The 14656-nt window shown below is 38.1% G+C and overlaps 1 protein-coding gene across 5 annotated transcripts in view; it reads left to right on the plus strand.

Moving 5' to 3' along the window:
- The window catches only part of PARL (presenilin associated rhomboid like), a 43437-nt gene that overhangs the window by 24639 nt on the left and 4142 nt on the right, over positions 1-14656 (plus strand). Inside the window, exons 5-9 of one of the 5 annotated variants that reach the window (XM_069472858.1) lie at positions 3857-3952; positions 5004-5153; positions 6606-6676; positions 14262-14363; positions 14501-14598. In XM_069472858.1, the coding sequence (XP_069328959.1) occupies positions 3857-3952; positions 5004-5153; positions 6606-6676; positions 14262-14363; positions 14501-14598 (517 nt within the window). The remainder of the gene's footprint in view (positions 1-3856; positions 3953-5003; positions 5154-6605; positions 6677-14261; positions 14364-14500; positions 14599-14656) is intronic. The other 4 variants (XM_069472859.1, XM_069472860.1, XM_069472863.1 and 1 more) reach the window with 4 other exon arrangements.

A 14656-nucleotide genomic window follows, 5' to 3' on the forward strand; every position in this document is an offset into this window, starting at 1 on the left:
CTTCTTTGTCCTTAGTAACATATTATGTCTTAAAGTCTATTTTGTCTTGTTATGCACATGACCTTCTAGATGCTAGTAATATGTTGGAGGTTTTCAAACCTTCTATGGAAATCCTTTTTTTTAAAAAAACCTACAGCACCCAGTATTCCCAGGTGGTCTCCCATTAAAGTACTGACCAGACCTGACACTGCATAGTTTCTGAGATCAGACAAGATCGGGCACATTCAGGGTAGTATGCCACAGACCCTTCCAAGCCCGCATGGAAATCTTATCTCCCTGTTTTTCCTTTTAAGATTTTGGTTAGACTCTTATTTACCCCAGGTGTTGTCCACCTCTCAGGCAGCCGCCAACTTAAAGCATTTAACCTGTAATTGTTTTTGGTAAATGCCCTCTGGCAAAATGACCCAGTCAGGTTAAATACAGCCTTGCAAGTGGAATCTTTTGGGGAAGCAACAGCCAGGTCAAATAATGACAATTCTTAGGGAATGAGGCTTTGAAAGAGCTCCAGCACAATTCTTCCAGCTCCTTCTGGTGGTTGTCAGGCTGCACTGGGAATGTGGACTGTTTTCAAGGTTACTTTGGAGCTGGAGAGCAGGGGATGAGACTAGGGCAAGATAAAATGCTACAAAGCTAGCTGTTCTGAGATTCACCAAGTTATTTTAAATAAATGTTCTCTCATTTGCTGCAGCCTTTGGTTAGTTTCCAGAGTTCTAAAAAGTTGATTCTGATAATTTTTGTAAGTTTTTTCATTGCTTTTATGAAGGAGAGAGTTTTCAGAGATTCTTATTTTGTTATTTTCACTGATGTAATTCAGTGTATCACACTTGGTAGAAGTTGGCATGGGGACAGCAGCCTTCCCGAATCAGTAGTGCCAAGCTTGTCCAGGAAGTCACTGAGTTGGGAGGAATCACGTAACACCTGTGTTAAATGGAGATCCAGAGACCTTAAGCTGTTGCGTTTCTCGAGGGAGAAAGAGCGGGGAGGAAATCGTTCTTTAATCATCTGCATGCCAGGTGCATGTACTTACTTAAGCCTCACTAAAGCTTTTGAGGAAGGAATTATTATCCTCATTTTACAGATGAGGAAACTAAAGTGAAAGGGATAAAATTCTAAGTGGCATATCTAGGATTCAGACCTGAAAAGGCCATTCTCTTTCCACCATAATTTCATTTATTGGTCCATTACTGTGTGACTGCTACATTTAATTGTGTTTTCTCATTTCATCATCACTCAACTCTTTTAGGTAGATTTTCTTATCCTCATTTTATAGAAAAGGGAACTGAGGCTGAGAGGTTAGGCCTCTTACCCAGGTTATAATGTAAGTAGGACAGAGTCAGTTCTGCTGGATTCCTTCGCCATACTTTCAGGCAACGTACGGTGCTGCCTCAGCAGGCCTAGGATTACTGCACATCCTCTCCTGCCCACCTGCTTCTGGGGACCGGCCTGTGCTATTTCTCAGCTAGGGAGCCCTTTGTCTGGTGTCTGAAGTCCTAGAATGACCAAGGTCAAAATAAATTCTCCAGGCGCCCCCTGTCTTGATATATAGTAGAGCACTAGATTAGGAATTCTGGGTTGGCCACTGAAGTTTGCCTCTCTGACAATTTGTACCTTCTAGAGCCTCAGTTTTCTCATCTATAACTGGCCTTCAAAATGGGATTTGCAAGGAAGAAAATACCTGCATTTTATTTTCCTCATATCTTTTTGCTTGTTAGTGTGTTTTGTAATGAACTACAGTGGTTCATGTGTATAATTTGTCAATAAGTGTACACATATTGAGTATGTCTGTTCAGTTGTTCACTAATGGGGTGCCTAATCAAAGAAGTTTGGTGACCACTGACCTATGAAGTGAGGAATTTTGCCTAGTCTGTTCCAGTGCCAGTACTCTCATAATTTACCGGAAAGGCTTCTTGCATTTGGATTGAAAACTTGGCAGTGGTTACTCTTTGTCTCCTGTTAACCTTGATGTTTTTGGTTATCGTTCCCTTTTTCAAGTCTTTTCCCTAGTTGTAATCCCTTTAACCAGAGATACATCCTACTTCTCTACAGTGCTGTGGTACCTGTGGTTTCCAGAAGTTGTGTGTGCTGTATGTCACTGGTTTGAGGAAGCAGCCTGTGGAACTGCAAGCGTAGGCAGGGTGGTTGTTGCCATTTTTCAGCCTAGCGGGTAGGATAAGGGACCCCTTCTTGCTCTCTTTGCATTGAACCACAAGTAAAGTAAACACCAAAGCCCTGACTGATTATCTTTATGATCATGGAAACCTGATCTTTATGATGATGTCCAAAAACTATTCTCAGGTTTTCTTTACCCTAAGATATCAATCAGTACGTACAACAACCTAGACCTAAGGGGGTGCTCTAGATAGTAAAGATGTTTATAACTCTTCTAAAGAAAACTAAAGAACCCTAGGCAACACTAATTACTGCTGTGTTCCTGTAGGATAAACCTCCCGAGGTTCTGTGGAGTCTCTGCCTTTCCTCTGCCAGCCTCCCCTTAGGGTTCCAGGCTTCTCATTGGGAGGTACACACAGTGCTCTTAATTGCCTTGCCTATGATCCCTATAAACACTGTCCCTCTCGCCATCTTTGAAAGAGTTCTAGGTATTTATCAAAGATGGTATGACAGCTGGCACAGTCTCTACTAGTGAGAGAGCTGATACAACTGATGAAATTAGTAAAATGCAATAAAACTCCATTTAATACACTATGGAGAAAGGAGAAAATGCTACCAATTAAGCTGTGACACAGCACTAATCTTAAGATGCATCCTGATTTCAGATACTAAAATGGGAAAAATGTCTTAGAATCTATGAAAAATGGTAGCTTCTTTTCCTACCTGACTCTCAAGTGGGAGAGCAAAAATTGGACAGACTTGAAATGCCAGGAGATAGCTGAGAGCCTTACAGAATGAGCAAATATGGAAGGCAAAGCTAACTCCAAGGTTTAGTGGCTGGCAGGAACTATTATACAAAGAATATCTTCTGAAATAAATCCTCCTACCAGAATGTTGCTGAAATCAGTCCTGTTGTCATTGAAGAAGTTGAAAGTGCTACTTGCCTGTTGCTTAAAGAGATTGGAGGACTAAATGTTTAAATTCCTTTAATTCAGTAAGCAGATGAATACCTGCTGTGTGCAAGGAGTTGTGGCAATTCATAAAATTAATGTATTTTTTCCAGCATGTGCTTTTCAGGAATAACTTAATTTCTTCCCTAAAATGTGACTAGTTAATTCTGTTATGAAATAAACTTAATTTACTTGTAGTACTAGCAACATCAGGCACTTGCAGAAAAATGAAACCGTCACCCAACTCCCACATATAAACATACTTCAAAAGCAGTTGCAAAATTCTTCCAGATTATCCCTGAATTCTTATCAAATGAGTATTTTTCTCAAACATGTTGACCTTCACCTACACAGATGATCCACAGATGTTTCCAAGAGCCAGCAATGAGTTTAAGAAGTGTACCATTCCCTGAAGTAAAAAAAGTGATGTTAGCTTTTCTAGTCTTGGCCAGAGAACTTAATTCTGTATATTACTTCTATCTTTGGCGTGACTATTATCAAATAATTATAGATATGATTATTATTGAGAAGACTGAACTGTTCTGAAGAAGTAAAATATGGATCTAGGTGAAGGAAATTAGGTCCTAGAGCATTTGCAATTTTCCAGGAATTCTGTGACTTTACAGTTTTGGTACTTTAAAAGTATTGATTTCACTTTTCTTAGCTCCCCTCCCATCCCGCAAGTATATAGTCCTTTTACACAATTGTGGTAGAAAATCTTATTCAGGGGGACTTTAGATCAAACTGTCTTTGCTTTTCTTTTTACTCTCCCCAAATTATAAATGTTTATTTTATAGGTATCATAGCTGCAAATGTCTTTGTATTCTGTTTATGGAGAGTCCCTTCTCTACAGAGGACAATGATAAGATATTTCACATCCAATCCAGCTTCAAGTAAGTCTAACTTGTGTGATTTTATTTTGAGGTAGAGATAATATGAAAGAAATATGCTTGATGTTCATCGAAAAGCTATAAAACAGATGAATTATTTGTCAGTAATCACAAGCAAAATCTGGGGGATGGGCTGTAAACTCCTTGTGGACAGAAAGCTCATCTCTCTTAGTCCTATATCCCAGGTGTCTAATATGTACCTTGTACATAGTAAGGTACACATACTAAGGTACATATTAGTATCTAAATATTTTTTAATGAATTAAGGTCTGTGATCACTACAAGTTTATTCTTTGAGGAGAATATATTAATATATACAACTTAAAATTAAAATAACTTACTCATTCTTTCCCTTAACTAACTTTTGCCCTAAGGACAGCTGCTTTCATTGAACTGAAAATTTTTATTGGTTGCTTACTAAGTAGAAAAGAGACTTACTGAGAAAGCTTTTTACCCCTTTGAAAAATGCTGTCTTAAACTGTCTTATTTAAGCTTTTAGCTGGTTCTAATTTTGTTTCCCATGTTTGATTTGTTTTGTAATAATAATAAAAGTCTACGTTTTTTGGTGGGGTTTTTTTTTTTTTTTTTGACAGAGTCTCACTTTGTTGCCCAGGATAGAGTGCTGTGGCATCAGCCTAGCTCACAGCAACCTCAAACTCCTGGGTTCAAGGGATCCTTCTGCCTCAGCTTCCGAATAGCTGAGACTTTGGGCGCGTGCCACTAAACCCGGCTCATTTTTTTATAGTAGAGACGGGGTCTTACTCTTGCTCAGGCTGATCTCAAACTCCTTAGCTCAAGTGATCTTCCCGCCTCGGCCTCCCAGAGTGCTAGGATTACAGGCCACTCGCCCAGCCAATAATAAAAGTTTATTTATTTATTTATTTTTATTTTTTTTATTTCAGCATATTATGGGGATACAAAAGTTTAGGTTACATATATTGCCCTGCCTCCCCCCCCCCAATCAGAGCTTCAAGCGTGAATAAAAGTTTAAAATAGATAATTTTTACTGGCTATATACTCCATGATTACTAGACTCTGCTTTTCTCTCTTGTAGAGGTCCTTTGTTCTCCAATGTTGCTCTCAACATTCAGCCATTTCTCCTTACTTCACATGGCAGCAAATATGTATGTTTTGTGGAGCTTCTCCTCCAGCATAGTGAACATTCTGGGTCAAGAGCAATTCATGGCAGTGTACCTGTCTGCAGGTAATAAGCTTTAATCTCAGGGCCTTTGAGGGCATAAGCACTCTCATGTATCTGCAGAAGGGACAGAGAACGTTTACCTCCATATTCTACACAGGAAGTGCTCAGGACTTGTTTCTCAAGTTGTATGTAGAGAAGGGAACCACAGACTGGGGGAGCTGTTGTCTTTCTTCTCATTTTGCTGATTGCCTTTTATATGAATTATTTTGGTATGCTTAATTTTAAATTAGGATAAACAGGATTTAAGAGCTAGTGTAGAATTTAAGCATGTCATTTTAATCCCACTAGACCTTGATTTCTTTAGCTCAGGCCCACCATTTTATAGATAGTGGTTCCCAACTTCCTGGCTGTCTCAAGTATCTGGATCTTTGTTAAATAACCTTAAGCAAACTCATTTCCCTCTGTGTGTTCAGTTTCCAGAGGTTTTAAATCAGAGCTTTCCAATATGAACGTCTCCCATCCAAGTACTAACCAGGCCCGACCCTGCTTAGCTTCTGAGATCAGACGAGATTGGGTGTGTTCAGGGTGGTATGGCCGTAGACTGTGATTGTCAAGAATGAGTTTGTTCCATCTATTTTGCAAGAATGTATATTGGCGTGGAACTATTTCCTAGTCATGGCCTTGGAGGTGGCATCATTTTCTTATTTCAATTAGGAAATTACAGTGCACGATTCCAGGTCCCTAGATGCTGCTAAGTTGACAATTGATCAAATTTTACTTGCCTCTATACCAAATTTACTTCATTAAAACAATAAAATATAAAAATTTATTTCTAAAATCTCTACATTAAAAAATAGTATATCTGGCAGTATGCTGTAGTGCAGAAAAGCACTTATCTCTCATCTACCACAAGGCCCAGAGTAGATGCTTAATCAGTGTTAATTGAATACTCATGTGTATCTAGTTTGTCAAAAGTAGATGCTGAGCGATACCTTTGGCTTGTAAGATAAGCATATAGTTCTTTCCCCAAGCACTAGTTTTGTCATTGTAGGTACAGAGGGTCTGTTTCAGATGCCATTACTTCCTGCTCCATAGAAAGTTGTTTTTTAAAATGAGCCACATTAACTCAATGACATTGGAGCCAAAGGGACCTAAAGGATCATCTAGCCTAGTATCCCACCCCAGAGATTCTGATTTAGTGTGTCTGGAGTACAGCCCAGAGGATTCGGAGATAGTTGGTGAGTTTGGGAGCTAGTCTCCTTTCTTTATGTTACAGTTGAGGAAAATAACTGAGAGGGAAAGTGAATGACCCTGTGTCATTCAGCAAGTCATAGAGTGGGTCAGACTTTCTTTCCCTGTAAATAGCTGAAGCAATAAGCAGGATAAGTATTCATGCATGTGTCCTTATAGTGATCCAAATAGAAACCTGACACTTAATCTGGGTAGAGTGAACAGCAGAAATGGAAACCATTTTTATACCTCACTTAAATTATTGAAATGTGACTTATTTCTCAGGTGTTATTTCCAATTTTGTCAGTTACGTGTGTAAAGTTGTCACAGGAAGATATGGACCATCACTTGGTGCGGTAAGTATTTCTAATTTAAATTTTTAACATTTTAACTTTTAAGTTTATTTTGAAATAACTTGACTTACAAGAAAGTTGCAAAATTAATATAAAGAGTTCTCATTTACCTTTCATTCTACTGTCAACTGACATCGAACAGAACCACAGCACAGTTATCAAAACCAAGAAATTAAATTGAAACAATACTCTTGACTAATCTACATCTAATTTAGAATTTGTAAATTTGTAAATCATTGTAAATATCAGGCTATAGCTTTTAACTGTTGGTCATTTATATGTACTTTATGAATAGAGTACGTATCAGGAGGGTTAAGTCAGAACAGTGAGTATCCAATCCCCATAAACCAGAGAGCCTAATCTAGCATTGGAAAATTCTAATTATAGATTTGAATCTGATACTATATCCTCCTTTTTAGTCAGTGTATTGAATGTCTTCTGAATAGACTAGATGACTGGGCACTGTGCTAGAGCCTGGGGATACATCAGTGAACAAGATGATCAAGATTCCTGCCCTCAGGAATTTACATTCCAGATGCTTTAAAAAATTTTTTTTAGGCTGGGCATGGTGGCACACGCCTGTAGCCCCAGCTACTCGGGAGGCTGAGGCAGGAGGGTCCCTTAAGCCCAGGAGTTTGTGACTAGCCTTGGGCAACATAGCGAGACCCTGTCTCCAATTTAAAAGCAAAACAAATTTTTTTTAATATGTTTTCTTTTGAGTTTAATAGAGGATTTCTAGGCACATAGAAATCTTTATATAGTATTTCTCTAAAGACTACTCATTCAATTTGTACATATTTAAATACTAATGTACTTAAATGCATTCAAATAGGGGATTTAGTATCTAAAGGAACTCTAAAAAGGCTCAATTTTGCAAAAGAATCCTTATGTAAAATAATCATCCCCTAATTTGTGTGTTCCTCAGATCTGTTTGTACTTAGTTTTCCTAATGAGGTGTCTATCTTGTTTATGACTGACGTACTTTCTTAAGCCTCCCTTTTTTCTTCATAGAATTTTATATAAAACATGGTTACAGTATAATTGTTTCTAACTTATTCTATAACTAAGCACCTGTTATATGAAGGCAATGAAGATCACTAGGATGAATCAAAACTGAACTCAGACTTCAAGTTTAGTTTAGTTGGGGAGAAAATGTTATACACACATCTAATATACACTGAAGGGAAGAATTGTCTTGAGAACTTTGGGTGCTCTGAGGGTGGGGAGACTTTTCTTATTAGCTGAAAGGATCTGGGAGGGCATTTTGATGGACTACTGTTATTCTTATTTTACAGATAAGAAACTGAAGTCCCAAATTAATAGAGCGTGGCAGTGTGGTATTTAGAATTAGAGTGGGGTTGAATCCCAGCTCTGCCACTTACCTGTGATTTCCAGGATATATTACTGCACTTCTCTGAACCACAATTTCCCCCTATAAAATGGGTAACACCATCTGTATGTTTCTGATTTGTAATGCAACTATGTTTAGAGTGCTTAGCACAGTAAGGAGCACATAGTAAGAAATACGGAGGTGGTAGTTTTACTCAGTCACCAAAATCCTATAGAGCCATGGCAGGACAAAATTATTATCCCCAAATACTTTAATTCATCCTTGATTAAAATTAAATCACCAGCTGTAATGGCATTTTAATGAGAAATCTGGAAGAAATACTATTGACAAAATTGTATTATGAAATATAAAGTATTGATCTTATTGGCTTAATAAAATGTTGTAAGATGATGAAGATGTCAGTTGCTATATTGGCATTAAGGATCAAGAATACTGACTAGTTTTGGTAATAAGGGTTTTGTTTAGTTAGAGCTATGCATGTTCTGAATCTCATCAAAAAATTAGTTTCTTACTAGTTACTGGCAGGAAGCTTTTCTCTAATATTCTGCTTTTCAAAAATTTATTTTTTGCTGGATGCGGTGGCTCACGCCTGTGATGCTAGCATTTTGGGAGGCCGAGGTGGGAGGATTGCCTGAGAACAGGAGTTCAAGACCAGCCTGAGCAAAAATTAATTTTTTGTGAATTATAACCCTTAATCTCAAAATGGCAAAGATTATCAAATGTTTGTTGTAGGAAATAGCATTTGTTAAAATGTTTGTTAGAGAAAATCTTTTTACTTGAAGCTGTAAATGATTTCTCATAGGCTGAATTTGCTCACCAACATTACAATGACTTGTTTGCTATGACTTCTTTGATTTAATTGTAATTGACCTAACCTGTACATAAACTGAATTCTCTTGCTAAATTAGGAAAGTGTCTTTAGTCTTTTCCTTACAAGGTTAAAGTAAAATAAAATGATCACTAGAGCAGATTCATTTGTTATTCTATTTTATCTGTAGTGCTTTGGAGTAGTCTATCTCTTTGCATGGCTTTTTTAGTGACTGCACTAGGTATTATATATACATCACTTCTCACTATCTACTGATTGTGTCATTTTACCAGTGTAAGTATAGAAACCTTTCCTCCCTTCACGTTCCTATGCCTTCCCCAAATGATAATTCTTTTAAATATTTACTATATTAATACAGTATCAGTCACTGTTATAATTTTTGCTTCAACCATTAAGCATAATTTAGAAAATTCAAAGGGAGAAGGAAAGTCTACTGTATTTATGCATATTTTTACCTTCTCCGTTGTTCGTTCTTCCTGATGTTTCATTTTCTTTCTGTTTCTTTAGCCATTCTTTTAGGTAGGTAACTTTTCTTTCATCTAAGAATATCGTGCTTTCTCCTTCATTTCTGAAGGATATTTTCACTGGATATAAAATTTTGGGCTTATAGTTAATTTTTTCAGTACTTGAAAAATAATGTGCCACTTCCTTTTGGCATCCATGGTGTCTGATGAGAAATCCTTTATCGTTCAAATAGTCCCCTGTAAGTAAGGTGTCATTTCTCTCACTGCTTTCAAGACTTTTTTCTTTGTCTTTAGTTTCAGAAGTTTGACTATGGTTTGTCTTGTCATTAATGTCTTTGCATTTATCCTGTTTGGAGTTCACTCAGCTTCTAGAATATGTAAATTTATGTCTTTTGTGAAATTAGCCATTATTTTTTTGAATAGTTTTTTCAGCTCTGCCTCTTCTCCCCTTCTGGGACTCTGATGATATGATGTTAGATCGTTTGTTATAGTCACACAGTTCCCTGAGGCTCTGCAAATTTTTTAAGCATTTTCTTTCTCTTTTTAGATTGGGTAATTTTTTTTTTTCTGTCTTCAGGTTCACTGATTCTTTTCTCTGTCCTTTCCATTCTGCTTTTGAGCCCCTCCGTTGAGTGTTTTTATTTCAATGGGAGTAAGCACCAATATTTGTCAAAAAAACAAGTTGTGGGCCAGGCGTGGTGGCATGTACCTGTAGTTCCAGCCACTCAGAGGCTGAGGCAGGAGAAACACTTGAGGCCAGGAGTTTGCGCGACTAGCCTGAGCAACATAGACAGACCTCGTCTCAAAGGAGAAAAAAGAAAACTGTGATTAAGAGAGGTAGATGCTATTTTTCAAAAATATACTTTTTAAATATGAAAAGATAGGACTCTTCAGTTGTAAGGGCTCCTTTTAAAAGTCATTTTGCTCTTAGGTATCTTTTTTTTTTTTTTGAGACAGAGTCTCGCTCTGTTGCCCGGGCTAGAGTGAGTGCCATGGCGTCAGCCTAGCTCACAGCAACCTCAAACTCCTGGGCTTAAGCGATCCTACCGTCTCAGCCTCCCGAGTAGCTGGGACTACAGGCATGTGCCACCATGCCCGGCTAATTTTTTCTATATATATTTTTAGTTGGCCAGATAATTTCTTTCTATTTTTAGTAGAGACGGGGTCTCGCTCTTGCTCAGGCTGGTCTCAAACTCCTGACCTTGAGCGATCCACCCGCCTCGGCCTCCCAGAGTGCTAGGATTACAGGCATGAGCCACCACACCCGGCCTTAGGTATCTTTTTTAACATACCATTTGTAAATAAAACTTAAAGAAAAGTTGCAGGAAATGATACAAAGGACAACTCCCATACATTCTTTTTTTTTTTTTTAAAGCAAGTAACTCGGGTTTACTCATTAACATTTTGAAAGCTGCACAGATTTAAAGTATATAATTTGGTAAGTTGTGACATGTAGACACATGTCATGAAACCACCACACTCAAGATCATGAACATACTCATCATCCCAGTTGCTGATGCACCTTTGTAGTCAACTCTTCCTGCCTCTCCTCATCCCCAGGCCACAACTTCCATACTTTCTGTAAAGGTAAATAAGTTTGCAAATGGAATCATACAGCATGAGCTCCTTTTCGTTGTTGTTGTTCCGGCTTCATTTATTCTGTATAATTATTTTGAGATTCTTCCATGTTATGTAGATTGGTAATTTATTCCTTTATACTAAGGAATAATATTCCATTATATGGATATGTTATATTGTGTTTATCCATTCACTTGATCCTAGACATTTGGGTTGTTTCCAGTTTTTTGGTTATTACAAAAAAACTCATCCATGAACATTTGTGTACAACTCTTTGTATGGGCCATATGCTTTCATTTCCTCCCCCAGCTTTTTTTTATTCTATATTATGAGAGCGCATTTTCATTTCTCTTGGGTGAACACCTATGAGCGGAATAGCTGGAGCATATGGTAGATATGTTAAACTTTTAAGGAACTGCCAAACTGTTTTCCAAAGTGGTTATAGTATTTTATGATTCTTTCCCACCAGCAGTGTGTGAGAATTCCAGTTTCTTCACATCTTCACCAACACTTGGTATGGTCAGTCTTAAACTTCTAGTAGGTATATAGTGCTATCTCATTGTGGTTTTAATTTTTATTTTCCTGATGACTAATGATATTGATCATATTTCCATGTCCTTATTTGCTACCCATATATCTTCTTTGAAGTGTCTCTTCAAATGTTTTGCCCATTTTTTTGAAGAATTGTTTTCTTATAATATGTTTATAGTGTTCTTTATGTATTCTGGACATAAGTCCTTTATCAGACTTTCTGACATGAAAATATTTTCTCTCAGCCTGTGTGTTGTCTTTTCTCTTAACAGTGTAAGGTTTTAATTTGTATGAAGTCCAGTCTTGGATAATGCTTTTCGTGTCATACTTCGAGACTTTTTGCCTAACCTAAGGTCACAAAGATTTTTTTTTTGATGGGCTGGGGGTGTGGGTGGTGGTTGTTAAGAGGCGAGGTCTTGCTGTGCTGCCCAGGCTGGTCTCAAACTCCTAAGCTCAAGCCATCCTCCCACCATGCCTGGCTATTTCCATGTTTTTATCTAGAAGGTTTTTTATTTTAGGTTTTACACTTAGGTCTATGTTTCACTTTAAAAGAACTCCAAAATATTCTTGACCCAGATTCACTGATTTGTAACATATGCCACATTTCATTTATTATTTTCTTTCTATATCCATACTTCTTTTTCTGAATCATTTGAAAATAGGTTGCACATATTATGCCCTTTTGCCCCTGAATACTTCAGTATGTATTTCCTAAGAACATGAACATCCTTATATATCCCATAGTGAAGTTATCATACTTAAGAAATTTAACATTGATATATTTTCATTTAATCTGCAGACTGTACTCCAATTTTGTCAGTGGTCCCAATAATGTCCTATATTATAGTTACCGTCTCCCCTAAGATCATACATTGCATTTAGTTGACATGTCTCTTTGGTCTCCTAAAAAAAGCTAGAACATTTCCACAGTCTTTCTTTGTTTTTTATGCCATCAACAGTTTAAACAATGCAGGCCAGTTATTTTATAAAATGTTTGTCAGCTGAATTTGTCTATTTCCTCATGATTAGATTCAAATTATGTGTGTTTGGTTGGAATGTTATGTAACTGATGTTTTGTCCTCAGATATCACAACTAGAGGCACACAATGTCCATTTGCCCCTGACTGGTGGGGATAACTTTGGTGAATGGTTAAAGTGTTGTCCAGCTTCTCTGCTATAAATGTATTTTTCCTTTGTAAATTAATTAATTATGAGAAGATACTTTGAAATTATGCAACCACCCTGTTCACCAGCTTTCCCCCACCTACCTTGAAATAGCATCCATTGATTGTTCTAGTTTGAATTGATTTTTACTATGATGGGTGTTGCAAAGGTGAAGGGTGTAATTACATCTTACTAGCTTTCCCTAATGTTAACATCTTCCATAACCATGGCTCACTTATCAAATCTAGGAATTTTTTTTTTAGAGACAAGGTCTCACTGTTCTGCCCACACTGGGGTGTAGTGGCATGATCATAGCTCGCTGCAGATTCAAACTCCTGGACTCAAGTGATCCTCCTGCTTTAGCCTCCTGAGTAGCTGGGACTACAGGCATGCCACCATGCCTGACTAATTTTTCTATTTTTTGTAGAGATGGGTTTTGCTATGTTGCCCAGGCAGGTCTCGAACTCCTGGCCTCAAGCCATCTTCCTGCCTCAGCCTTCCAAAGTGCTGGAATTATGGGGTGTGACCCACCACACCTGTGAAATCTAGGAAATTAACATGGAATTAGTACCATTAACTACAGACTATATTAGGATTTCCCCAGTCTTCCCACATCCTTTTATATCCCAGTATGCTACATTGCCTTTAATTATCCTGCCTTTTTAGTCTTCTCCAATCTGTGACAGTTTCTCAGTCTTTCCTCGTCTTTCACGACTTTGATAATTTTGAAGAATGGCAGGAAGCTATTTTGTAGAATGTCCCTCATGGGAGTTTTATTATTTTTAATAGATGACTAAGATTTGCTCTGCTACAAAATTGGGTAGAAAACAAACAAAGTTAGAGCGCCTGCCTCCCTTCGCTCTCTCCTTGTTCATCAACCACACTCCACACTCAAGCCACACTCGCCTCTTTGCGCTTCTCCACCATGCTGTGCTCATTGACCTCCAGCCTTGGTTTATGCTGTTCTTTTGCTTAGAACACTCTTCCCATCTCTTCTTCCTTTACCTGGCCAACACCTGGTCACCCTGCCATGCAAAGCCTGCTGTCACTTATTTACCTTGTGCTGACATTAGCTCTCCCATGTACTGTCGCAGCATGGTGTACTTCCTCATCATAACCTACCATATTTTGTTGTTTTTACTTACTTATGTCTCTCTTTCTGTGCAATAAGCTCCATGAAGGCAGAGACTGTAGGTCTTGTTTCTCTGTATCCCTAGCATCTAGCATAGTGCCTACGACACTATGTAGGATGCAACTATTTGAATGAATGAAATTCATGTATGTGGGTTTCTTTGGGCAAATTCATGCTCACTCTCTCCGGTTGGGGGAGCTTTGTTGGAGAAGTTTGAGAAGTTCTTTCTTAGACAATATATGAAATGATGCATGTGATGCACTTAGCTATCCTTGAAGTTTAGGAAGCTGGACTCACATGCTGGTTGTTATACATCTTACTGGCCTGTAATGAAAGTTCAGTCTTCCAAACAATTACTGTGTGAAGGACCTGGAGCCCCTTTGCTTGATATTGTGTAACCGAAAGCTTTTAAGCTTTGTGCTCACCTAGAAACATGTGGCATACAAACGTTTCAGAAAAAGTGCCACTCCTTTAGACATTGTAGCCACTAGGCAGTTGCACATTGAGTTTTCTGTTGTCCGCTCTGTGTTACTTTGCAGTCTGGTGCAATCATGACCATCCTGGCAGCCGTCTGCACTAAGATCCCAGAAGGGAGGCTCGCCATTATCTTCCTTCCGATGTTCACCTTCACAGCAGGGAATGTAAGTATTTTTATGAAATGAAGTTCTAGAAACAGTGGTGATGTTTTTACGTTGGCCGAATTCTTGCCCTTACGTTAGAATTGTCAATAGTAGTGAGAAATCAAAGTTGTACCACTTCTGTTCTTGCTGTCTTTCAGGCCCTAAAAGCCATTATTGCCATGGATACAGTGGGGATGATCCTGGGATGGAAATTTTTTGATCATGCAGCACATCTTGGGGGAGCTCTCTTTGGAATGTAAGTTTGAGCATAATTGATTGCTAACATGCTTCCTTGGGTCGCCCCCCACCCCTCC

Source organism: Eulemur rufifrons, chromosome 7 (assembly GCF_041146395.1).
Source record: "Eulemur rufifrons isolate Redbay chromosome 7, OSU_ERuf_1, whole genome shotgun sequence".
Classification (NCBI taxonomy): domain Eukaryota; kingdom Metazoa; phylum Chordata; class Mammalia; order Primates; family Lemuridae; genus Eulemur; species Eulemur rufifrons.